We start from the raw sequence: 25643 nt of genomic DNA on the forward strand, positions 1-25643 counted from the left end.
CTTCGTGGCGCCTGGCTGGCTCAGTTTGTAGAGCATACAACTCTTGATCTTGGGGTTGTGAGTTTGAGCCCCATGTGGGTGGGAATAGTTTACTTAAAAGAAAATCTCACACACTTAAAGCAATGACTGATTTGTCACTCTTCACCTACAGAGCCAGCCTAGTCATGACCCCACCCACCTCTCTTTCCAAATATATCCTACTGGTAAGAATTTGTCTGAAAAACACTCAGTGGAACTGGGGCTCAAGTACTCCTGGGATTGCTTTGTTCAAGAGGGGTACCCATGTTATCAGGGTTAACCCCACACTCAACAGCCTCCACTCAGAAACCATATGATAAGCTCTAATCATAACCAAAGTCTAAATAATCTGACTGAGAGAACATGTGGTCTGTTTAACACTAAGTAGCTCAATGGTTTATACCCCAGGTCAATAAAAAAAAAAAAAAAAAAAAGGGATGTGACCCAAACCTAATGGCAAGACTCCTATAGTCTACTGATGTCACAGCAGCACCATCAATCCAAGTAGTGAAAGTCAGTCCTAGAGAGCTGCTTCTTACACCTCATTCCCTTACCCCTGGATATTCTCTGCTTCAGTAATAACTAGTAGCAAGAGATACAACATACAACATGCAATGCCACATAAACATGTAACTTTTTTCAAATGAAAATAAGTCCAATTTCCCATACACAGGGAAAAAAATGAGTATCAGGGTAATCTATAAGGTGCTTTACCAGAGCCCAAAAGTACAAACATATCAGAGGGCCAGGTACAGTCGGTGAAGGCAAAGTCTTAGATTATTTTTGTGTGTTAAGGAGGCCAAGAATTATAACATCAACATAATGAAAGTGAAGCTACAAATCCTTTTTTAGAATGAGGCCAAAGAGAAATGCTAAGTAAAGGAATAAATGCAAAATTAGGGAATTTTTTAAAACTGCAATACAATTTTATTTAATATTTAGCAGTACACCATATAATAAATAATGGCAATAATATAGAAAAAAAAGCATCTATAAAAACTGGCAAAATAAAAAAGATAAACTTAGATGCCTCTCCTGATACAGATGTTTTCAATAAGTAATGAATTCTTATTAGGAAGGTAATAATCTTTTTTTATTTTAAAGGAATTTTTTTTCCTTAAGAGTACTTTTTTAAAATTTGAATTTCTACTTTTATCACATGCAATAGAAACATTTTTAGAAATAGCTTAATATTTTCAAATGACTAATTATTAGTCATCCTTTTGTTACAACATTAAGCTAGAGATCTGTTATAGCCTTACTCTGCCATAATGTGATTTGTGAAATTTTTTGTTTTTACTTAAATTCTAATTAGTTAGTATACAGTGTAATATTAGTTTCAGGAATACAATACAGTGATTCAACACTCCAGCACAGTACCAGGGCTCATCACAACTGCCCTCCTTAGTCCCAATCACTTATTTAACCCATGCTCCCACCCACCTCCCCAGGAAGGCAATAATCTTAATGAGAAAGAAAATCAATTCAAATATGCAGCCTGTAAATACTATTAATTCCAAAACTAATTACTGAGTGAAAATACTTCAAATATGCAGCCTGTAAATACTATTAATTCCAAAACTAATTACTGAGTGAAAATACTTCTCCACCAGTCTTGGAAAGTTCATCAGAACGTTTGTTCGCATTTGAACTCATCTTCACCAGGTAGAGGACCATCTACCGAAAGTTGTAGCCAGAGAGACTTTTTAAAAAGGTACTGTATTCCTCGCACTTGTGAAATTAGTGGAGTTCAGATCCACTCTGCATCCCTACAGTTTGTTTCTGCGATTGTTTTTACGGTTCCTTGGCTCCTCCACTAGAAAATATAGATGGGTACAAATTACACTTTTAGAATTTGTGCTAGTTATATTCCCCTTTAAAGGAAGTAATTTCATATAGGAGACTGTCTTTGGCTTGATAGAAAATAAGATTTTTGCTCAGTCTTTGACCTTAACTCCTAGAATTCCTACATTTTAGTGACTCTGAAAAAAACAAATTGTAAAATTTCAAAGTCAAATGTTAGGTGTTGTTCAACATGACAGGAAAGGCTTGCATTCTTGAAAGTAAAACCAGAGAGGGCTCATGGGAGTTCATGGCTCCAGCCACCAAACTAGTCCTCTTCTCCCCAACTCCTCTCCTATTCTTACTCATCTTCTATATTGCTGCTACAATGTTCATCCTCATATATTGACTGTTTCATGTATCCCACTCAAATATCTATAGTGGTGAATTTCTGCACGCAAATCAAATGCCTCCTGAATATTTCAACAAAGAAAGCCTCAATATCTACACAGCACAGGGGGTGCCTTCAGCTGCACAAGCAGGTCAGTGGCAGCAAAGGCTGCTCATGGCTCATCATACTCTTTGCTCCGTCCACAACACTTAAACTTTTAGCTACAAATGGCTACCTAGAACAGAGATTTTTCCAGCTTCTCCTTCAGCTGGGTATGCCATGTGATTAAATTCTGGCTAATGGAATAGAAGTGGAAGTGTCTGAAGAACCTTCTAGAAGTCTTCTCTTTAGAATAGTGTGCCCCTTTGCCCTTTCTCTTCATCCTGCTTTCTGGAATAGAGATGCTGCCTTTGAAAAGGAAGATGAGGACCAGACCCTAGCGATGGCCCAGAAGTAAACTAGAAGTATAGTGCCCTGAGGGCTTGATGGAACACAGCCAGCACACTAGGCCTAGACTACAAAGCGTGTTTCTTTATAAAAAAAAACTTCTTATTTAAGCACAGTCATTTGGAGTTCTGAGGTTAATTCTAATCATTGCATCCATCATTTTGTCAATACCATGCATCAGGCACTAAAGTCCTAAAGCATTTAAAAGATGTGAATAAACATTATTCCCCCAGTGTCAAGAAACTTAAAACCATATTAGGACAATGGTCTTCACATACATAAAAAGAACTAGAACAATATTAAAAGATTAAAAATACTGTTGACTGAACTGAGGAGTCTAGAAAGTACAGACTATATTAAAAGATAATCTAGCCCCTTTAGGAGAGTTAGAATTTGGATAAACAGGGCAGCCCGGGTTGCTCAGCGGTTTAACGCCGCCTTCAGCCCAGGGTGTGATCCTGGAGACCTGGGATTGAGTCCCACGTCGGGCTCCCTGCATGGAGCCTGCTTCTCCCTCTGCCTGTGTCTCTGCCTCTTTCTCTCTCTCTCTGTCTCTCATGAATAAAATCTTAAAAAAAAAAAAATTTGGATAAGCAGCAGATAAAGAGGCTCAAGAAGAGTACGAGTACCAAGGAAGGCTTACTGGCTGAAATGTACATGAATGCTTAGGGTTAGTAAAGAGAAAAGTTTGAATAAAGCAAAATACATAAAGCTATCTGATGGCTCATTTTATGTTCCAGCCCAACTGGGTGCAGGGATGCCCAGAGGGAACAGTATTTCTGGGGGTGTCTGAGAGGGTGTTTCTAGATGAGATGAGCATTCATATCAGTGGATTCAGTGGAGCAGATTGCCTTCCCTAATGTAAATGGGATTATCCAAAATTAGAAGAAGGAATGTGCCCCCAGCTCCTGCCTCACTGATTAGGCTGGGGCATGTCATCTTACCTTGCGCCCTCAGACTTGAGCCTTTCCAGCCTTCTACTTTCCCTCAATCCATCACAGGCTCCAGCCTTAATAAACCACTCTCTGCTTCCTGAATGTCCTGCTGTCCTCCACCTCATTTGTGAGGTTGGCATCAAAAGCATAAAACTGAGCTAAAGATTTTGACTCAAAAAAGTAGGCTGAAGGTTAAAAATCCCAGGATGTCAGGGTCTGAAAGAACCTTCAGAGACTCAACATCCTCAAGTTCACAGATGGAGAAACTGGAACCCAGAGAAATTAAGCCCAACATTACACTGACAGTCCATGGAGGAGGCAAGACCAGAAGCCTGGTGTCCAACTCATAGCTTAGCCTCCCTTTTCTGAATATGCAAATTAACTGACCATGTTTTTGTCTCTGATCAAAGTGACTTTAGATAAAATGCCCTAAAAATAAATTTTCTCCATAAATTTGAGGATTTAGGGGGAAACCTCTTTCACTTTTTCTAGGTCCCAAGAGCTTCTGTCATTTGCTCTGATTTCTTGGGTCTTATCAACTAAGCAAGATTCTAAGGAAACAGACACACGCGCGCGCACACACACACACACACACACACACACCTCACAATTCTGTGAGGTTAATCCCTATGAAAACCTCAGAAGGGTATGAAGAATTACACTACAGAATCACAACGTGTCAGGTCAAAGTCATTCTGTTCAAGGGTTTGGTTAAACAAGCAAAACAAAATATAACAACAACAACAAAAAAATCCCAAAATTAAAGTCCATTTTAATGTTATGTGGACCCAAAGTCTACCAGTTCTAAAGTTTTAAATAGGATTTTTCAATCCCAATACTTAACACTGCCCAAAAAAAAGATCAAATAAACATACTGTCCATAAACAATGACTAAGCAAAAAAATTTATTTAAAGAGATTATCTGCAATAGATAAGCCAAAAATGAAAACAATTCAAAGGCATTTGGACCATAAACAATTTATACAAGATTTAGAAAAAATAAGATAGCTCAACCAAATGTTTTCCATAATTCTAGACACTTTTTCTGCACTGCCTAGGGCTTTACGTGCACCCTCTCACTGAATCATCAAAGCTCTGGGGCCAGAGGCTCACCAGCATCATCTGAATTACTTCTCCTTGTTTCCCTTGAGGATCATGGGAGGAGAGGTAAGGCTTACCTATAAGCCTATGTAGCATTTTCCCCGCTAGCTTAAGACCCATCCACCACACATCTGCTAAGTGACATGCCAAGCTCTATTGTTTCCAAGATGGGTAAGTATCAGCCCCCATCCTCAGGGAACTAGGCTAGTGAGCAAACAGGCCGGTAGACATATAATAGCTAAGCACTGTAAGCGCCAGGTATAGGAACTATGGCACAGAAGGTGACAGGATAACCTCCCAGGTGCTGGAGGCCAACGAGGGAGGGGCCAGGGAATGGTACTCAGGAGAGATGCTTGAACGACAGTGTGTAAGGTTCAACAGCTGCTCCCCAGGGTTAACAAGGGAGTGAGGTTCTATGCAAAGGAAATACGAGAGGCAGAAACACAAGGGTATCCTGGACAAACTGCACAGGTAGTATAAATCACCTGATTTCTCATGTATAAAGATGAATTGCTGGAACATTCTTTCACTTGTTTTCATTATTGGATTAGGGGAGGCAATTAGAAAGGAGAATTAAGGACATGTCACCTCCCACTGGCTTTATAATTAACCCTTCCCCATATCACTTACCAAAATGTGAAATTAGACCCCTCATCAGTCACCACAAGCCTCTAAACCTTCATGATACCGCCCTGACCACCTCAGTGAGCTCTACCATCTACCTACTTACACTCCTCAGTCCCTGTGTCATGGTTAGTATTCTAGAAGTTGTAATTTGTACCCCAGCTGTCACAGCATCTGTGTTCAGGCAATACCGTGTAAGCTGAACAAGCTCTTCCAATCTTAGCGAAGTGACCCAGAAAGGTACTAGATGTTTCTAAGCTTCCATTTCCACATCACAAATTTCTCCCCAGGAGAGCAAACAGTACAAAGAGCAGAACACCTGGCATGTAACAGGTATTCTAGTAATGTCGATCTAACTCTCTTTCTCCAACACCCCCATTTGATGTTTCCACAGAGAACTTTGTCCAGAACCTGAACATTACCCCGTGCCCATGAACTGCTGAAGGCCAAGTCCAGCACCAAATGCAAAAGATCTCCCACTTCTTTCTATCCTGCCCTTCATCTTCAAGAGATTTCTATGGATTAAATCTCAGATTTACTCGGCTTGATTGTACTAAGCTACAGAAACAAATGACGAGAGTTAACAGAAACTACGATTGCCAGGATAACAAACGTTGCCTACAAGGGAGTATTCCTAAGGGTCACGGGGATGAGAACAGATAAGTGATGCAGCTGTGAACTGGAGATTATTCCACAGAATGCTTTTAAGATTGTCTTTCCTTGAAAAGAGAGAAGCAAAATTCTTCTTGGTTATTTTTAGAGTTGAGATAGTAAATGTTTGGCTGAAAATGTGCCATATATCAAAGATAGTTTTGATGTAGTCAGTATACTTTTAATTCCACCATTTCTAAACTTCTCTCAGTAGGTACAATAAAGCAAGTGTGTTATCTACTGACAGAACTATTCCTCTATCTCCAAAAGGAACATAAGTCTCTGATTCTGCAGAAAGGACCCTGGGTAGAGGAAAGGGACAGAAACATGCCTGCTTCTAGGGGAAAAGAGCAGGGGATGCTGAGGCCAGGAGAGGAGTTGGAAGAGCATACCATTTGCCTCATGACTCATCTCAACCAACGTTGAGCAAAGCCACCAAACTCGAGGGCCCAGTCAGTGGCGGGCAGGCTGTGATCTATGAGGCACTGTTACTCCATCTACAGTCTGAGATCCACCATGGGTTAGAATAGCCAAATGACGAGATGATAGGACAGTCTACGTTAACAAAGGGGTAAGGAAAGGAGGGCTGATACTGCACCAATCTGTCTTTTCTCACTTTCTTCCTCAAATCTTAGGCCTATTTTTCCTTTTATATCTATGGTTAAGAACAATAAATTTGGCTCAAACCTGTATCTGGGGGCAAGGCAAATAAAATAAGCTATCAGGAAATCATTCACTTTAGTCCAACAGACATCCTGCATCAATTTTCTAATATTCTACACTTAAAAACTTTTAATCATTCATCCAATAAATACCTGTTGAGTCCTTTCTATGTACCAGCATTGTTCTGGTTGCTAGGAAATACCAGGGAATAAAACAGGAAGTATATACACCTGCATGTGCTGGAAAAACATATGCTCGTGCATCCATGGAGGGAGACGGGCAAGCAATATGTATAACTGGGTAGGGCAATGCTGTTGGGGTGCCCGGCGTTGGGGGAACTTCCACTTTTAAATGGGGAGCAGGGGTCAGGACAAGCTTTACTGAGATGGTAAACAGGTGAGCACTGCAGGTATTTGGGGGAATATTCCATTACAAAGTACTTAAGGTGGGGGAGGTCAGGTCCTGGCATGTTCACAGAAGAACAGAGCATCAGTATGCCTGAAGCGAGACATGACAGAAGGGCGGCAGCAGAGTGAACTATCAGAGATGGAATCTGGCTCCGAGCGACATGCGACCTTATAGCCATCAAACACTGGCTTTAACCATGAAAGAGAGAGAGCTGCTGAAGGCATTTTGTTTTAACTATCTTGAAAAAACTCACAAGAAGTTGTAAAAATAGTACAGAGAGGTTCTATGAACCTATCACCCAGACTACCTCAATGGATGACATTTTACAGAAGCACAGAACATTATCAAAACCATGGCTACCTTGGCATAACACAGTTCACCAGACTTTCTCAGGGAGCTGCTGTGGGCACTCACGTGTCGGTCTGGTGTGCTGGTGTGTCCTGGCCTGTAGCACTGTCCCACATGTATTTCACATAATGCAGAATGGTTCTATCATCACAAAGGGCTCTCCCGCTGCCCGTTTAGTCACCCTCATGACCTCTTATCTGGTGCTCACTCTGTAATCTCGCCATTTTGAGAATGTCCCATAAATGGAATCACACTGTATGCAATCTTTTGAGATTATCTTTTTTCACTTAGCGTAATGCCCTTGAGATCCATTCGGGTTGCTTTGTTCCCTTTGCAGTGAGGAGTCATATTCTACTCTATGCACGTACCAGCCTAACCACTGATGAATATCTGAGTTATTTCCAGTTTTGGGGATATTACACATAAAGCTACTAACCAACAGTTATCAATTTTCTAATAGTTCACAATTATAAACTTTTAATTATTCAGTCATCAAAAACCGAGTCCTCTCTATGCACCATCATTGTCCCAATTGCTGGGACTTGTGTATAGGCTTTCACATGGACACAGTTTTCATTTCTCTAGGATAAATGGCTAGGAGTATGATTTCTGGCGCATATGTTATGTGCATGTGTTAACTTTTTAAAAGCAGGATGATTTCCAGAGTGTCTGTACCATTCTGCATTCTCACCAGCAATGCATGCTGGAGTCAGTATTTCCACATCCTCACCAACGTTTGGGTTACCAGTATTTTTTTTTATCAGTCTTTTTTTTTTTTTAAGATTTAATTCAGAGAGAGTGTGTGCACAAGTGCATGAGAGCACACCCATACACAAGCAGAAGGAGTGGCAGAGGGAGAAGGAAAGAATCTCTGCTCCTTGTTCAACACAGAGCCCCACTTGGGCCAACATGGCTGATCCCAAGACCCTATGATCATGACCTGAGCCTAAATCAAGAGCTAGATGCTCAACTGACTGACCCACCCAGGCACCCCATCACAGCTCTTCTAGGAGGTTTGTAGTGGTGACGCCAGGCATCTTTCCATGTTTATTTGCTATCCACATATCTTTCTGGAAGAAATGCCTATTCAAGTCTTTTGCCTATTTTCTATTTGGGTTGTTTTCTTATTATTGAATTCAGACAATTCTTTATATATTCTAGATAGAAGTCTTTGATTAGATATGAGATTAGAAAAAATTATCTGCCAGTCAGTGGCTTGTCATTTCATTCTTTTAAAGAACAGATATTTTTCGTTTTTATGAAGCCCAATTTATCCATTTCTTCTCAGGCAGACCACATTTGCACTACCATGCCTAAGAACTCTGCCCAAGTCTCTTTAAAATCCTTTACATTTTATATTTACATCTATGACCTATATTTAGGTTTTTTTCATCAAGTGTGAAGTTTAGGTCAGGATTTTTCGACTACTGATGTCCAATTGATCCTGATCCATTTGTTGAAAAGTCTGTCCTTCCTCCATCAAATTGCTTGTGTCTAAAACCAGTCAGAAGTATTTGCATGGGTCTATCTCTTAGTTTTCTGCTCTGTTCCAGCAATCTATGCATATGTCTCTCTACCAGGACCAACTTTTCTTGATTGTTATAGCTATAGCCTAAGTCTTAAATCAGGTGTTGTAATTAGTCATGAAAAGATTTGTACAAGAAAGTGACATGTTCTGACTTATATTTTATTTTAAAGATTTTTATTTATTTGAGAGAGAGTGCATGAGCTGAGGGAGAGGCAGGGAGAGACAGAAAAGCAGGCTTCCCTGCTGAGCGGGGAGCCTGATATAGGACTTGATCCCAGGACCCAGAATCATGACCTGAGCCAAAGGCAGATACTCAATCATCTGAGACACCCAGGCACCGCTGACTTACATTTTACTTTATTTGTTTATTTATTTTCTGACTTACACTTTAAAAGGTCACTCTATGATAGTGAGAGTATGCTGTCCCAGGCAAGGGACACTAAGCATGGACCAATGGTGCTCAGACTAGAGAGACAGCAGGGAGAAGTCGGAAAAATTAGTCAGAATCTGACTATATTATAAAAATAGAGAACACAAAATGTCTTACTGGATTCATGTGTGGTGTGAGGTAAGAGAAGGGTCAAATAGGACCTCAAGGTTCTTGACCTGAGCCAATGGACAGAACTATCATCAACCGAAGTGTCACAATGGGGCCAGTTTTACAAGGGAAGGTCAGTTCATTTTTTAATATGTTAGGTGTAAGGGGCCTAGCAGACATTGGAGCAGAGACATGAAGCAGACTGTGCACACAATAAGCCCAAGGCTAGGGAAAAAGTCTTTTTGCCCTGGAGATATAACTTCAGAAGCTGCCAGCACATTTAAAGTCATGACAGTAAATGAGATGGCCAATGGAGAGGGCAAAATGCTGGGCTGGAGGGCACTCCCACCCTGAGGTCAGAAGGGAGACAGAGAGCAGACCAGGGAGGCAAGAGGAAAACCAGGAGAGAAGAGCACTGGCAGCGACATGCAAACAGCATCTCTGAGAGGGGAACGTCTGGTCACAGAGTGCAGGTAAGTCAAGCAAAGGAGAGCTGTGAACGGACCAGCAGCATCACTGGAGACCTCAGCAGGAACAGTGTTGGTAAATTGTTTTAAGAGAACAGTGAAGACAAATTTAAGACAACAGGCTCAAAAACCTTCTCAGAGGGTTTTACTGTCCAGGGGGCAGAAAACAAGGAGCCCCAGGAAGGGGAAGTAAAGAGAGGCTGTGTGTGAGTGTGTTTTAGGACAGCAGCAATAGAGCATGCTTGAACACCAGGAGAACCACCCAGTGGGGTGAGGGGAGGAGGAGCTTGTTTATGCAGAAGAGCAGCAGGGAGCTGAAGAAGGGGCTGTGGGCAGGCAGGGTCACTGGCTGTTGGCAGATTATACAGGAAACCCCAGCCTCTGACTCTCCACGTTCTTCTCCTTACTTCTCAGGAGCCCTGCTGGTATCACTCTTACGCATTCCATACTCTGGGGCTATGCCATCATCTGAGCTGTCCCAGTAATGTCTCACCAGTTTCTACGTTGTTAAATCTCTGGGACAGAATCCAAGCAAACATCTATGAACCAAGAAAGGATCATGTCATGACAAAACCAGTAGGTATCACTGGTGTGGAAAGAGAAAAAGAAAAGAGAGAGAGAGAGAGAGAGAGAACAGAGGATGTGTCTGTGTCCCTCCATCAGAAGCTCTCCTCCTCCACCCACGAGCACTATATGCCAGGATATGGAGCAGTGAGTAAGACAGACAGGGGCCCGGCTGTCTGGTGGGGACGGCTGCAAGCCAGCAAACAAGGAACAGAGTGAAGTATTAACAGAGAAGCAAATCAGTATGATGGGACTGAAGATTCCCAGTCCCGGGAAAACATACTGACATGTGACCTCACGAGCGCAGTGATCAAGGGAATATACATCACACAGAGGGGGAACAAGTACAAAGGTTTATGGCAGAAACAAGCCTGACTTGTCTGAGAAACAGAGAGGGCCTGAGCGAGGGGTGGAGGGCAGGGGGATATAGTATTACTAGCTGAGGTAGGGGCCAGATCAGGCAGATCTTATTAAACCAGGACACAGAGATGGGATTTTTATTATCAATGCAACAGAAAGCCATTGAAAAGAATTAAGCAGAGAGATGGCAATCTGTTTCCACAAGACAAAGTTTTTCAGTTTCGGTTTTCTTCTAGAAGTTACATTCTCTAATACAATAACATACACTCTCCAAACTGAAAACCCAAAGCAACCACCAATTTGGTGGAAGCAGTGAAATCCTGGAGACTGGGTGAGGATGTGCTCTGAGGAACACAGGACAAGGAAGAGTCTGGCCGATTCTGTAAGCAAGGATAGTACGACAACAGAAGGGAAGGATCAAGAAGGGAGAGACCTTATGGCGGGGGGGGGGGGGGGTGGGGGGGGGGCGCGGGGGACACCAAGAATCCCGAGCCTGCAACATTGCAACATTAAGTGGAATGGTGACACGGGTAGACAAGGTAGGGCAGGGGATTACCTACAGTCCCCAGGATAAGGACCCGCAAAGGGGCAGGCAGGGATTAGGTGAACCCATGCAGGGATTTTATCAGAGCAGTAACCTCATCAGATTTCCATTCAGAACAAGTCCTCCCAGGACACTTAAGAAGCCTTTCCAAAACAACATTTAACTCTTCAGGCATGCCTAACATATATGTAAACAACCTCTTCCTTAAACAAAAAGACACTGATTCTTAAGACCATCCAGGTGCTACTTGTGTTAGAAAAAGAGTCCTTGAAGCCTCCACCAAGACCCTCTACTTACAGAAACCTCCTGTGAGAAACTAACCAGCTAGTACCTTCACCTTCTAAAAAGCAACATAGTAAAATGACAATAGATGGGGGGAGGGGCACATTTTTGCCCCTTGACCTCCCAAGAGTTATCTTATTGTTCAAATATTACCATTCCCAACTTCCCTTTGCTTTCTCTCTGGTTCCTACAATGATCTCCAGACATGGGGTGGAAATCCCAAAGTAAGTAATAGTAACTAGGTACTAAATGGATGGCTCCTGTCTTCTAAAGCTCTCCTAGTTATCTCAGGTCTCTTGCCCTCGTTTGGAGTTAGCTGAATAAGATGGGCTGTAGAGTCCTGCAACCTAGACTTAAATCCTGGTTTTGTCCTTAATGGCCGTGGACTGGAACAAGTCACTGACTTCCCCAGCCACATTTCTCTTACCTGTAAGAAGGAGAATACCACCACCAACCTGGGAGGATCATTCTGAAGATTAAAAGTACAAGTGTGAAGGAGGGCTTTGTGCACAAAAAGCATTCAGCATACTATCTAGCACATACTCCATGCCAATCAACGTACAAGGAGAGTCCCCTGCTATTACTTTTACCATTAGCCTACTGGGGATCTCTCCTGAGGAAGGAAGTGCACGTGACATTTAGTTAACACTTTCTGAAGATGGAAAGAGGAGAAAGCAAGCTGGGTATATTTTGGGTCCTGGCTAATTTTTAACACAGCTGTGCAAAACTCAGGGAACATCCTGCCCATGATAAGCAAGAGCACACACTGCAAGAAACAGGTGGAAAATAACACACTCTAGTTTTCACTGCCAAAGAGCAACAGCCTGCCACCCCTAGAAAGCCAGTACAAAAGACCCTTGACTGAGCCTGGGCCGTTCATGCCACCTCCTTCTCTCACATCCACTTAGCATCCTGCTCCTTCCCAGCAGCAATGCTGGGTCAGTGCAGTCCTTCTGGACATGGGGACCTCAGGAATCTGAGTAGAGAAACAAGTCTGTGCATGCAAGAACATGACTTACACTGTCATCCACGAGATGTCAGCTCCCACTAACCACAGATCACTTACCAACAGGCTGCTCAGACCAAATTCTACTCACCCAGAGTGAACGGAGTTCCACATCTTCAATTCAGTTTCCTGGTCCCCACATAGGACTTAGTCTAAGACACCAGCAGTCAGTTAGTAAATATGCACACCAACAGGCATTCCCAAGAAAACCAAGTTGAAGGGTAACAAGGAAAAGCAGCACAGAAGAGTAGTGAGCCACTGAGATTTACATCCTTATTATTCTGCTATCTCAGGCCACTTTCCTGAGTGCTCCAAACTGGCTAGCGCTGGTAATTTTACAATAAACAAGGTGTTACTTGGTACAGGTGCATTTTTAAGAAAATGTATATGCTACAGGAGAAAAAAAAAGTTTCCGTACATTGCCCCTGAGAAAAATACACACCCAAATAATTCAGGAAAAGAGAAATCAACTAAGTTTCTCAGTTATTAAAACAAAACCCTGGGGAAAGTCAAGTCCACCTCCGTGTAAGCCCTGGTTGTGGCCACCAGTAGTATAATCACCTTGGACACTTTGGGAGTGAAAGGCATGTAACTTTTCACCTAGCAGTCACACTTACAAAGATTTACCTAAGGAGTCAATCACAGGTGGCAAACTGAACAATGAGAGAGGATTTGGTTACATTTATGATGACACATCTACATAACAAGGAAGATGTTAAGCCTCAATAACCATGATTTACCGGAAACAGACTGGTGCCCTCCACATATAAGGTAATAAGGACAGATTATAAAACAGCATGCAGAGTATTTTCTCATTTATGTAAAACAAATCCATGTGCATAAAGCTATCTGGGGAGAATGTGCATCAAGACATTCACGGTGGTCACTTCAGGCAGTGGAACTCTGGTCAGTTTTGATTTTTCCCTTTTTTCTCATGTATTCTTGTCCCCCAAAACTACAAAGTTATATTATTAAAAGTGTCAGAAAAAGATAATACTCATCATGCACAGCACATATTCCTCAAAAACTGTATTTCAAGGGAATATTTGCATTTTGAAACTTTTTTGCTTTTAACATTGTAATTGGTATGTGTTCCTACTAAATAAATATGAAACCTTCCACACAATATTTTAATACATAAGAAAGCTTCATCTTAATCAAAATTTGTATACACTTTTCCAAGTGTTTTCACAAAATTCTAATGTTCACAAACTTGATACAGGAGACAGAATATTCCCCACTTAAGAATGAAGAAAAAGATTTAGAAAATTTCCCTGAGTCATCTCAAAATAGGTCTAAGATGAGACCTAGTTTTCTTAACTCCCCTCCAACACTTCTCCTCAAACGTCTAGTGGGGGACCTGGGTTGCTTAAACTCCATTATATTAAAAGGTACCCATTGCAGGGCACCTGGGTGGCTCATTCTGTAAAGCATTCAACTTTTGATTTCCACTCAGGTCAGGATCTCAGGGTCATGGGATGGAAACCACCACCACCACCCCTCACTGGGCTCTGTGCTCAGGAGAATCTGCTTATCCCTCTCCCTCTGTTTCTCTCACAGCTTGTGCACACATGTGCATGTGCATGCTCTCTCTCAAATAAATAAATAAGATCTTAAAAAATAATAGGTACCCATTACTTGTGTTCTATGGATCTGGAGGGGTTTTGGAATGACAGATGCATTCAGTAGAAACGAGCATTATTTACTCCTCAATTTAGCCATGCTGCCCTGTATAATCTATTCTCGCTTTCTTTGGAATTTCCATCCATCTTAAACAAAAAGCAAAAGTTTATCTCAAGTGTTGTTTTCTGTTTTTACTGTTCAAAACAAAGTAGCTCACAAGCACTCCTGAAACCTCTTCTCAAAAGTAGCAAGAAGTTGCCAAGGGAAAAAATTGCAGGAATATAAAAGAGGCCTTGCCCACGGCCTCACATTCCCCAAGTAGCCTTGTGGCTCTGCCACTTGTTGCCAAGGACCCCTTTACATCTTCCTCATATGGATTTCATATTTTCTAAGTTTTATTTACCAAACTATATAAGTGAAATAATAACATTCCCATTTTATATTAATCAAAGACATATTTGCAACCACATCTCTTTAGAAGTATCAGATTCAGAGTATTATCAAACTTCCTTGAAAAAACTCAAAGGCATTTAGGATTTTAACCCTAAATACGTCACCCTATTTCAGGGTAAAGATATACTGTCCTCTTTCGGAATTGAGAGCATGAGTTTCAAGCACCCACACACTCTTCCTGAGTCCAGGGGAACTGAGTCTCCCAGAATTGGAACCACTGTTTTCTGCAGAAAACCACTGTTTTCTGCAAAGCAGGCAGCCATGTTCAAGGAAAATAAGAAAAAGTAAGTCCCTCTGTCAAAACTACTAGCGTTTGTAAAGTAGCGTTTACGAGCATTTGTAAAGTAGAACGCTATTAAAGAATATCCACAATACAGATACACAGCATCAGAATCCCAGGATGACCATAAAATGTTCTACAAAAAACAAGTTCTCATTTTCTTCCTGCAAAGGAGGGAGCAACCTGACACAAAAGCATTCTCTTCTACCACATTTTTTTTAATTTTTTTAAATTTATTTATTTATGATAGTCACAGAGAGAGAGAGAGAGAGGCAGAGACACAGGCAGAGGGAGAAGCAGGCTCCATGCACCTGGAGCCCAACGTGGGATTTGATCCCGGGTCTCCAGGATCGCGCCCTGAGCCAAAGGCAGGCGCCAAACCGCTGCGCCACCCAGGGATCCCTCTTCTACCACATTTTTTAAGGAAGATACCAATTTCATAAATTAAACATCTATTGACCAGAATTGAAAGCAAGTTAATATAACTTCACCAATCTAAGATGTGTTCTTCTCACCTCCCACAGCTCTTAAAAACTGAATACACACTTCTGCCCAAATCACAGAGAGAGAAAAGAAAACCGTTTTTTTCTCCCAGGCCCAAATGCCTACGTTCTCCTTTCAAATAACTGTTCTTCAAAGTTCTATAATCATTAGCCCTGCTAATAATCACCTAAGACAAAACCCAACTTCACAAATATAAGTTAAAAAACTAGAACTCAGGACTGAAAAACAAAAACCTCATCCAAAATTCACAGGCAACAAAGCTCATAATGCTGCATGTCAACATTAGATAGTAACTAAACACCTGCAGTACTTAGCTTGCCATTAATAATGAGCCAGCCTGCCCTCTCAGGTGTCTACCTTCCTCTTGAACAACAAACCTGTTTTCTAAGGCCATTATTTCAAGAGATAGAGCTTGTTGCACAACTTAGAAACTTCACCTGTCTCTTGACTGGAAGGATATAATTTTTATAATCCTTTCTCATTTCAACATCACTTGCCTGATTTACACACCTTTACCTAAAATCTCCTATTAACACTCAGCTACATAGGATACTACAGAAAACAAGCCACCAGCCTACCCTGCCCCAGATTAGAAAACAGAAGTTTATATTTACCCATGCACAGTCCATATGTCTGGTAGTGTGTTATGTGTTATAAAAATTTTAATTTTTATAACAATCCTGTCAAGTAAACACTATTAACATCCTCTCATTTTATCTTCAAACAAGGTATCTGAGGCATAGAGTGTAGGTAGTAGACAAATACCCTCTTCCATCACAGTATATTTTCTCAACATCAATACGAACATGCATATAAATGTATGATATCCTTATAGGAGAAAATACTCAGCCATGAACAGTCTTTTTGTCCATACGAATGGGTAAATTCATAGTAGAAAGAAACCCATAATGTAGTAGAAGAGCCCACAATGATTCAAAGTTCACTTTAGAAGAGGGAAGCCCTCCATTCCAAAAGAAAAAAGAAAAATATTTCAAACTTAGGTAAATTAGGGAAAGCAGAACATTCTTTAGTTAACATACAAAGGCTTCATGAAATCCTGCAGTTTTTAAAATGATGGAAGAAAGGGGCAAGGCAGGAAGGAAGATACAGATCTCTTGGACTCCTTTCTCTGTCTCTAAAGAAGGTATGAGATAAACAGCATCAGCCAAACAAAGTAATGCAAATAAGAGGGATCCAGAAGAATGACACCTGGCAGAGTGTCCTGCAGAAGCTGATGGGATGTGTGTTTAAGATGCAGGAAGCCATAGGCAGGGATCCTAGGAGGGGGTATCACCCTGGAAATGCCCAGCATCCTGCCAGTGGGTCCAACTTCAAAATGTCAGTCACCTTGCTCTTCTACCTTAATCAAGATCCCACTCTGTGCACCTGGGTTGTCCTTTCCATCCTGCCACTGGGGACTTCAGGTGCTCTTTACAGAGCTGAGGCCTCACACTGCCCTCCAGAGTCTGCTCCCAACGGAGTTAGATGCAGCAGACCCAAGCACCGCACTCTCTCCTGTCCTATTCCTGCTTCTTCCAATGGAAGGTTTTGGGAACAGAAATCATGTGTCTTCCTCTTGGGTTGTAGTCTACTGAGGGAGACATACCCAATGGAGTACATAAGATACGGAACTTACTGATCAAAAGAAAGGGCATGACTCCTAGAAGGCTGAATACACAGCCTTCTGTGCCCCAAACTCAAATCACAGGAGGCTACCACAGGGAGCATCTCACCAAGTACCAATTAGAAAAGGAAACAGAACTACTCTAAACTTTTTACTTATTTCACTATAGTTTTAGTCATCTCACTACGTTATCAAACATTAGTGACAAACTCATTTCACCTATTATCTAACAGATTCTCCTGAAGCTACTTCCATACAGAATACTGAAAACAATACAATAAAGGAATTGGTTGTCAGCTAATTTATCCAACAGCTTGTTCACATCTCTTACAATTCTACTCACAAAAATTCTGTGCAATTCCCTCTTTCCTGCCTCATAAGAATGAAAAGCGGTTTAAAATTTAGCAATCTTCTCTTTTATTATCTCCTTCTGAGAAATTTACCCTTAAAAGTCATGCAAAATACATTTTTAGGACAGTGATTCTCTACTAGGAGTGATTTTTGGCCACTTGGCAGTATCTGGAGACATTCTGGCTGTCACAATTGGGGAGTGAGTGGTGACATCTGGTGGGGAAAAGGCCAGGCAAGCTGCCTGTACAACACAATGTACAAAACAAAACCCACAAAGAAAGGAAAAAGAAAAAAATAGTTCACAAAAATATCCTTTCATTTTTTTCATAAATGCTGTTCTTTTTTACAGATAGAGACAAAGAAAGCACACACTGAGTCTTAAAGTTCTAGAATTACACATACGGAGAGAGAGGGAGAAGGAACTGGTTGGAAGTAGACCTTTGGCATCAACTAGCCCTGATATTACCAGGCAGGGTTGCTAACTCCACCCTCTCTAATGCCGGTGGCTCAGAAGGGACAGATCAGGTGTGCCTCCTTACTATAAACCATTCCTAAATCAGAACACTATTTTATCTTCTGGCACACCACCAAATGACAACTTAGGAGTAAAATATCTTATTTAACATCAGCTTCAACTTTTAATAAAAGAGTTAAAAAGAATCAATCGATAAATTCTCTACAAAAGTCCCTTGATGTACATTTTTATTCAGCTAAGACAGGCCTCTATTTTCATTTCTCCTTCAACTATGTAAAAAAATCCCCATCACTAAACATTCTTATTTGTCTGGGAGCTGGGTAAGTGCTACATTCAGATTTCTCATTCACACTCGGTGATAAATCAAATCCAGAGGTAGCGAAGAAAAGCCCCTTAGGATGTGCTGCAAAAAGTATATCCTAATGCAAAGAATCGTATCAAGGAACGTGTTCCTTTACGTGAAGCAAAGTGATCTTACAACTCCCAGAGGCAGGGTCCAGCGCCCCCGGCAGCCTCCGGACCTAAATCCCGCCCTCCTCAGGGCTTCACACCCGCGGGGGGCTGATTTCCTGGCCTCCAGAGTCGGCGCTGTAAAGGCCTCCCGGGATGCTGCTGTTCACCATCACCGCGCTCCTTCCCGAACCGGCGCGCGCCGAAGTTGGGCGTGGGCCTGTGGACCACACCCCGACCTCCGAACTCAGGGTTCTCTCAGGTGGGCTCCCCCGCAGTAACGGAAGTGGGCCTATCCCGGGCTTCCAGGGAGCCCCCTTGTGCGGATTCCGAAAGGGATCTTTCAAAATCCTTCCGCAGCCCCAGACGCGGCTGTGCTTCCCACCAGGTGCCCGGTGCCGCCGTCCTGCACGCCCGGAGGTGCTGGCCCGTCGCGGGCCGCTCCCAGGCTCGCCTAGTAGCCCCCGCTCCCGAGCGTGCAGCACAGCGCGCGCAGCTGGGTGCGTGCACCGGCCGGTGTGGGTGCAGGGGCGCCCCGGGGCCGGGCCCAGGAACGCTCTCGGGCACAGAGCTGGGTGCCGGGGCGCTCCCGGACTGGAGGCGCACCTACGCGCACAGCCCAGGAAGGCTCTCGGGGGCAGAGCCGGGGGCGCACGCACCGGGAAGCACATCCCACCCTGCGCGCACGTCAGCCCCACCGCGCTGTGGACGACAGACAGCTCACGTCTCTCCAACTCACCTCCTCCAAAAACTTGGTCAGATCGTACACCTTGTGGTGCAGGATCAACCAGGTGCTCCTGCTGTGGTTGTGCTTCTGGATCTCTTCCAGGGTGTAGTACTTGACGGTCTGGTCCGACTGCTCGGCCATTTCGGAAAGCGGCGGGCCTCAGGCGGTGCAGACAGCAGCCGAGCCGGGCGGAGCTGAGCGCGTCTCAGCGAGCTCGACCCGGGACATTCCCCGCGCCCCAGCCCAGAGCGGACAGCAGGGCGGCCCGCGCCACGGAGGGGGCGGTGGCTCACGGCCCCCGGTGACTGGACAGAACCCGTGTCAGTCAGGGGGCCCGCCCTCGGCCGACAGCCTCCGCCAATCTCAGCGCGCCCCCGCCCAGCGCGCGGGTGCCGACTGGCTGCAAGAAGTGCCCTTCAGGGGCGGGGCGGGAGCGCGGAGGGCGTGGTGAGCCGGGGGAGGGGGCAGAGGGCGGGGCAGGGGCGGGGCTTCCCTCGCGTCTGCGCAGAAGGCGTGGGGCGGCGCGGTGGCCGGCCGAGGCGGCTCCTTCGCGGTGATTTCGCAGTCAGGTCAGACTCGCCAGCCCGGGATGTCACTGCGTAAGTCACTGTGCCACGAGTCTGTTAATATCAAACTGTTAACGTGACGGGACAGCCCTGCTTCAGAGAAACAGTGTGCCTTCAGGGAAAAGACCCAGGGAAGGTACTGGTTCCGTACAGAGCAGAAGCCTAAGGACTCCTGACGCTCTGCGGACACTGCCCGGCGAATACTGTCTCGTCTCCGCAGTGTGATGTTGACATAAAGCCTAAAGACCAACAGCAACTGCTCAGCGAGCACTCAGGAAGACTTGCAAATGTTTGAGGAAAAAAGGGGGAAATCCCAGCACATTATCCAGTCACCTGTTAAGGCCCTTTTCAGCAATGGTAGTGAATGCCAGAAGGACCTACACAACAGGGTACAGGGAAGGCCATCCTCCTAGAGACTCAGCACAGCTCCCCCACATCAGGAGCCTCCGTAAAGGTTCGTTCCCCCACCTGACCTCCTCCATAGGAATGCGTGCCCATGGGGAGGAAAGATTTTCCCAAGCATTCCAACAGCCCTTACATATGATTGGATACACTGCTTTTCAAAAACCGAAACACCCTTGCATCTCTGAGTACAGCCCACCTGTTTATTGCTAAATTATATTTTGTTAGACTTTTACGGGGAATACTTGTGTGCAGTTTTCTTTCATGCATGGTATTTGCTGGCTTCATAGAATGAGTTGGAAAGTATTCCCTTTTTTTCTATTTTTCTGGAAGAGATTGTATAGAATTGGTTTTATTCTCTAGAAGCAGAACTGGTAGACTTCTCCAGTGAAACCATATGGGCTTGCACATTTCTTTTTCAGGTTTTAAACCGTGATATTTAATTTCCATGACACTATCAAATTACTGGTTTCACATCAGCTGAGTCACGGTGCTATATACTTTTGGAGGAATTTATCCATTTCATCTGAATTGTCAAATCTATGTGTGATGTCATTCATAATACTCCTTTATTATCCTTTTGATGTTTGCAGGGTTTATAATGATATCCTCAGTTTAATTCCTGATACTAATAATTTGTGACTTCTCTCATTTTTTTGTTGTCAGCCTTGCTGGAGGTTTCTGTTTTACTGATCTTTTCAAAAAGCCAACTTTCCAACTCTTTGATTTTCTTTTTCTTTTTCCAATTTCATTAATTTCTGTGTAATTTTTGTATAAGTTCCTTCTGTGTGCTTTACATTTATTTATTTTTTCTTTTTTCTAGTTGCTCCAGGCAGGACTTTAATACTGATTTGATTCTCTTTTCAAATGTTTATATTTAGTGTTATAATTTTCCCATACATTTTAAAAATAGCAAACCAGATTATACTTCTTCCCTAAACAGTTCTCAACTGCTGAATCTTCTCATGACTTCTAGCAGTTGAGCAATGAGTCTCTCGAGGTTATGGGTATGATACATCTGTAACCACATCAATACCATTCTAGATTTCAGTCCCAGTTCTAACTCCAGATGTGGTTAAAAACAAAACTTTGGCACTAGTGACCTGAATCTCACCCCTGGTTTAATGACTTATCAGATGCGTAACTATGAACTAGTCAATTACCTGTTCTAGGCCACTACTTATAAAATGCTTAGCACAAGGTCTGGAACAGAGACAGCATTCAATAGATTTTAGTTAGTGCAGTTATTATTATTCACCAAGGCCTCCTTGTTCTAAAACACAGAAATGAGGAAACATCCTATCTGGTAGGTGCTCTAAGGCAATCTGTAGTAAATCTAAGCAAATTTGGAAACAAGGCTACAAATTAAAGAACACAAATATTTACAAACTCCTCCTGACCTCCCCTCCAGCAAAGACATTTTTATAAACATTTAGAAAACCAACTACACTCCTAAAATTCCTCAGGTAAAAATATATTGTAAAAACTGCTCAGTTTCTTTTCCACTATAAGGCAAAAGTAAGCAAACATAATTATATTTTTTTATTCATTTTCTAATTCTATCATTTGTGCACAAGATGTATTTGGACAGCGTTTTCCTGCCCATTGATAGTTATATTTGCCATAGTATGGGTATAACCACAGAGAACTGGCTCCCTCAAACAAATGGGCACTTCTACAAAGATGGGACTCTCAATTCAAATATCTACACAGATAATTTGCATTGTATCCAGGTCTTTTAAATACTATATTAGCATAGGTCAACTTTTTCCTTCAAAAAAATCTTAATCTATCATCTATATAGCCTACTTGGTTGATCTCTAAATAATTTCCTATTAGCAATAATTTCCAAGATTTTCTAAATGTTTTACATATTTATTCATCTTCAAATAAAGCATGTTTGGCTTGAGGTTATTTTTATCCATGTATAACACCAAACGTCAGTTGAGAATCTCTGGTCAATGGACTGCAGAAGCAGAAATGAGTAGAGAACAATGGGTACACTCTGACCACAAAGCTCAAAGTCTTAAAGTTCATCGCTAAGGTAGGGCAGTTTTCCTCACTAACTTCAAACAATGATAAATTAATTATATATCTTTTTGTAAATACATCCTGATGCACACTTTCCTTATATGTCCATCTTTAGGAACAGGTAAATAAGGAGAATGTTTGGTAGTAGGACATGGCTGCAATATTTAATTTATTTTTTAAAAAAATCTTCTTGTCTCCAGCACAAGTAAATAGAACAAGATCAAAATAGTATATATAAAGAAAAGTCTAGATATCCTAATTAACTTTGTAAAGCATTCCAGACAGTTCTATGAAATAGCTGCTGGTGTAGTTCCCAAGTCAGAAGCTTGGAGATCATCCAAGTCATCCTCAAAATTGATTCCATCACCAAGTCCCAGAGATTTTTCCTCTTAAGTATCTAACAAGCACTGTCCTCGTTTATCCCTAGTACCGTTCTGCTAGATCTGCTTTCACAATTCCCTCCCTACTTGTTCCCCATAACAGGTGGTTCTGGTCTTCAAGTCCTTGGGTCCCTCTTCCATACAAGAATGAACCTAAGACTTCCCAATGTCTCCCAATAACTACAGTTCCAATCTCAACAGAGCATCTGAGATCATTCAAAATCAGCTGCTCTCCAGCTTGTCATTCCTACCTCAAACCTGCAGCCTGGCAACAGTGAGCTATTTTTAGATCTCTGGAGGCACAGCATCCTTTCCTCACTTCCATGCCCTATTCAAGTGCCCTTCTCTGCCAGAGTTCTCTCCTCACTCTTTTCTCCCTTTTATTTTCCTTGATTTAGGACTCAGGACTGTTTTTAACTTAGCATCACTGGAGGAGGGACGTGCTGATCACATTCTTCCCTTCCCACAAATGCCCACTCAGTATTCCTTGACTCTCTGATCACCTCTATCACACAGCCAACTAAGTCATCAGTCTGTATGTCTGCCCTCACTGGGCCAAGAGCTCCTAAAGGGCGGAGACAGTTGGTCACAGCTGTTCTCAGCACAGTGCCTAGCACTCAGTGTGTGCTCAGTAAATGTTTTTGAACAAATAAGGGTATAGATGTGATCTAGAATATGGTGTGTAAATACGTGGAAGTATCATAATTTTCCTATAACTGTACCAAAAAATGTGGATTAATTTATCTGTCACTAGTAAGAGTACTAGCCAAGTTTTCTAACTTTTCCCAAGACATCTTCTAAAGATAAAAATGTTTTCTTTCTTTCCCAGCTTAGGAAACAGAAAGAGAGGCTAAATGCAGCAGCAACATGAAAATAGTTTAAAATGAACAATGTGCACACCTAGGACCAATCCAAATGCTCCACACATTCATGTAAGTGTACATGTGAATGATGAAGAGGGCATTGGAGTTCTTGCAAGCTGGAAACCCCATGTCAAGAATAGTTACCTACCTGAATAAAAATAATCACTTAGGACCTCTAAGGTTGATGCTGGAAAGTAGTGAATATTATTAGTCTCTTGATACCCTCTTTTCTGATTCTCCTACTGATTACTGATATCACTCCCTACCACAATACCACCACCCTATTCTCCTCCTTGGCACTCTGGCCGAAGTATGAAGAAACAGTTCTCTTTAGCTTTCTTACAACAGGGCCAGAGTATTCAAATGAACTTTGCTAAGGAAGCAAAAAATGACTTTCCTCCACATACAATGATCCTAGAGCCTAACAGACTCTATTCATCTTTAATAAATAAAGCAGTAACATCAACTGAATCAGTTCATCAGATTTCTTAATTCTTCTTAAGTGACTGTGAGGCACCAACCCAGTGAGAACCCTTTTTAGGGACACATCATGCTGAGTCCCAGGCTCCCTCTGCATGTTTGAGAACAGTTGATTACACTCTACCCACAGATCCAATCTTAAACATCCAACTGTTCAAATTCCAGGTCAAGGTGCATGCTGAACACAGCCCCAACCCCCACCTGGGGCTTATCATCATAGTTCTAGCTTCCTTAATAAAGATTTGACTCTTCCCCAGGTAATCTTTACCTCCTAACCACAAAATATGGCCTAATCTTTGTGTGTCCAGACAGTTTAAACATGATTTAACACAATGCAACAACCTTAATCTTCATGAAAGAAATACAGTCAAACCGGTGGGTGGAATCTTTGAGAGGATTCTTTCCCATCTTGAATGCCTGTGAATGAGATAAAGAGAAACAAACAGAAGTAACTTGTACCTGGTAAATTGAATAAGCCTGCCCACAAACTTGTCATCAAAATGTATCCTATTGGTAAAGTTTTTCCCTGGGTAAAAATTTTGAGTGGCCCTATAACATCTTGTATTTTTTTTTTATTAACTAAAAATAATGATGTAATGCTTCATATAAGTGGATGCACAAACATGTTTTGAAGAAGAATGATAACAAATGAGCACCAATAAACCTTTCACTCGACTTAGGGTGTGGGCTCCTCCTATATCCCAACCTTCTGCCAGCCAAAATTAATCAGTATTATCCTGAATCGTGCTTATAAATTTATCCTTGCTTATAAAAAAAGTTCTGCACATATAAAAATATCATTTTTATATTAAACTGTTTCAGCTCAACAATTCATTCAGCTTTTCTTGGGGAACTATTGAGCTGTATAAAAAAGAACATACAAGTATGTAGCTTTCTAGGACTTTCTTCTGAACAAGAATGTTCTTTGCAGCATTCTTTATAATAATCCCAAACTGGCAGCAATCTAATTGTCCATTTAACTTCAGAAAAGATAAAGTGAAGTATATATACACAATAGAACACTACCCAGTAATGAAAATGAGTAAGATACTACTACCCTCACAATATGGATCTAATGGACATAACACAATAGAAGCTAGACACAAAAGAATTCATGTTGTATGCTTCCATTGATACAAATTTTCAAAAAAGCAATATTATGTTAGCAGCCAAGACAGTGATTACCGTTGGAGGAAGTAAGTGGTTGGGAAAGGGCATGAAGAGAAATGTTGGAGATCCCCATAATTTCCTACTTTTAGATCTGACCGGTGGGTAAACAAGGATGGTCCTTTTCAAAAAACCACAAAACTGACTGCATAGAATTCATTCACATTTTAATTTTAATAGATCTATGCTGTTCCATAAGGCAACATTTCACTTTAATGGAATAAAACTGGACATTTAGTACTTGGGTGATTTGATGATGTGAGCACAATTGAAAACTTCAAATATCTTTAATTCTGCCTTGTTAAAACTGTTGAAGCCAAAAACCAAAAGTTCAATACCAGAGGTATTAAGAACACAAAGTACTGACAGATGTGCTTTTCAGAATGCAAAACGCTAGACTACCACTATTTAAATAGATAAGCTATTGAATATATGCATTTATAAGATTCAAACTGAATCTACATTTTTGACCTTGTCTTCATGCAATTTTTTTCCCTATGTGTGTATATACCAGGTAAGATAAAGAGCTTTTCTGTAAATCTTAAAAGGTTTGTTTTCATAATTCCAGTGATTGCTGACATATAACCAGACTGTAAAAGTTTAGGACAGG

The 25643-nt window shown here is 41.9% G+C and overlaps 2 protein-coding genes across 5 annotated transcripts in view; one reads left to right on the forward strand and one right to left on the reverse strand.

Annotated features, from left to right (window-relative positions):
- Positions 1 to 19426, reverse strand: part of LOC129495490 (cytochrome b5) — a 37247-nt gene extending 17821 nt beyond the window's left edge. The window contains exon 1 of one of the 4 annotated variants that reach the window (XR_008661534.1): positions 19157 to 19426. Coding sequence is in view for 3 of the 4 variants with exons in the window: in XM_055303039.1 (XP_055159014.1) it covers positions 19157 to 19285 (129 nt within the window). In the remaining variant the exon portion in view is untranslated. Of the gene's footprint in view, positions 1 to 12078; positions 12262 to 19156 lie in introns of those variants that run through there. The other 3 variants (XM_055303039.1, XM_055303040.1, XM_055303041.1) reach the window with 3 other exon arrangements.
- Positions 19427 to 19683: 257 nt separating this feature from the next.
- The window catches only part of LOC129495515 (uncharacterized protein C18orf63-like), a 39982-nt gene continuing 34022 nt past the window's right edge, over positions 19684 to 25643 (forward strand). The window contains 1 exon segment of the mRNA XM_055303102.1: positions 19684 to 19743. Coding sequence (XP_055159077.1) covers positions 19734 to 19743 — 10 coding nt within the window. The 5' untranslated portion in view covers positions 19684 to 19733.

This window comes from Nyctereutes procyonoides, unplaced genomic scaffold (genome assembly GCF_905146905.1).
Source record: "Nyctereutes procyonoides isolate TBG_1078 unplaced genomic scaffold, NYPRO_anot_genome, whole genome shotgun sequence".
Classification (NCBI taxonomy): Eukaryota; Metazoa; Chordata; class Mammalia; order Carnivora; family Canidae; genus Nyctereutes; species Nyctereutes procyonoides.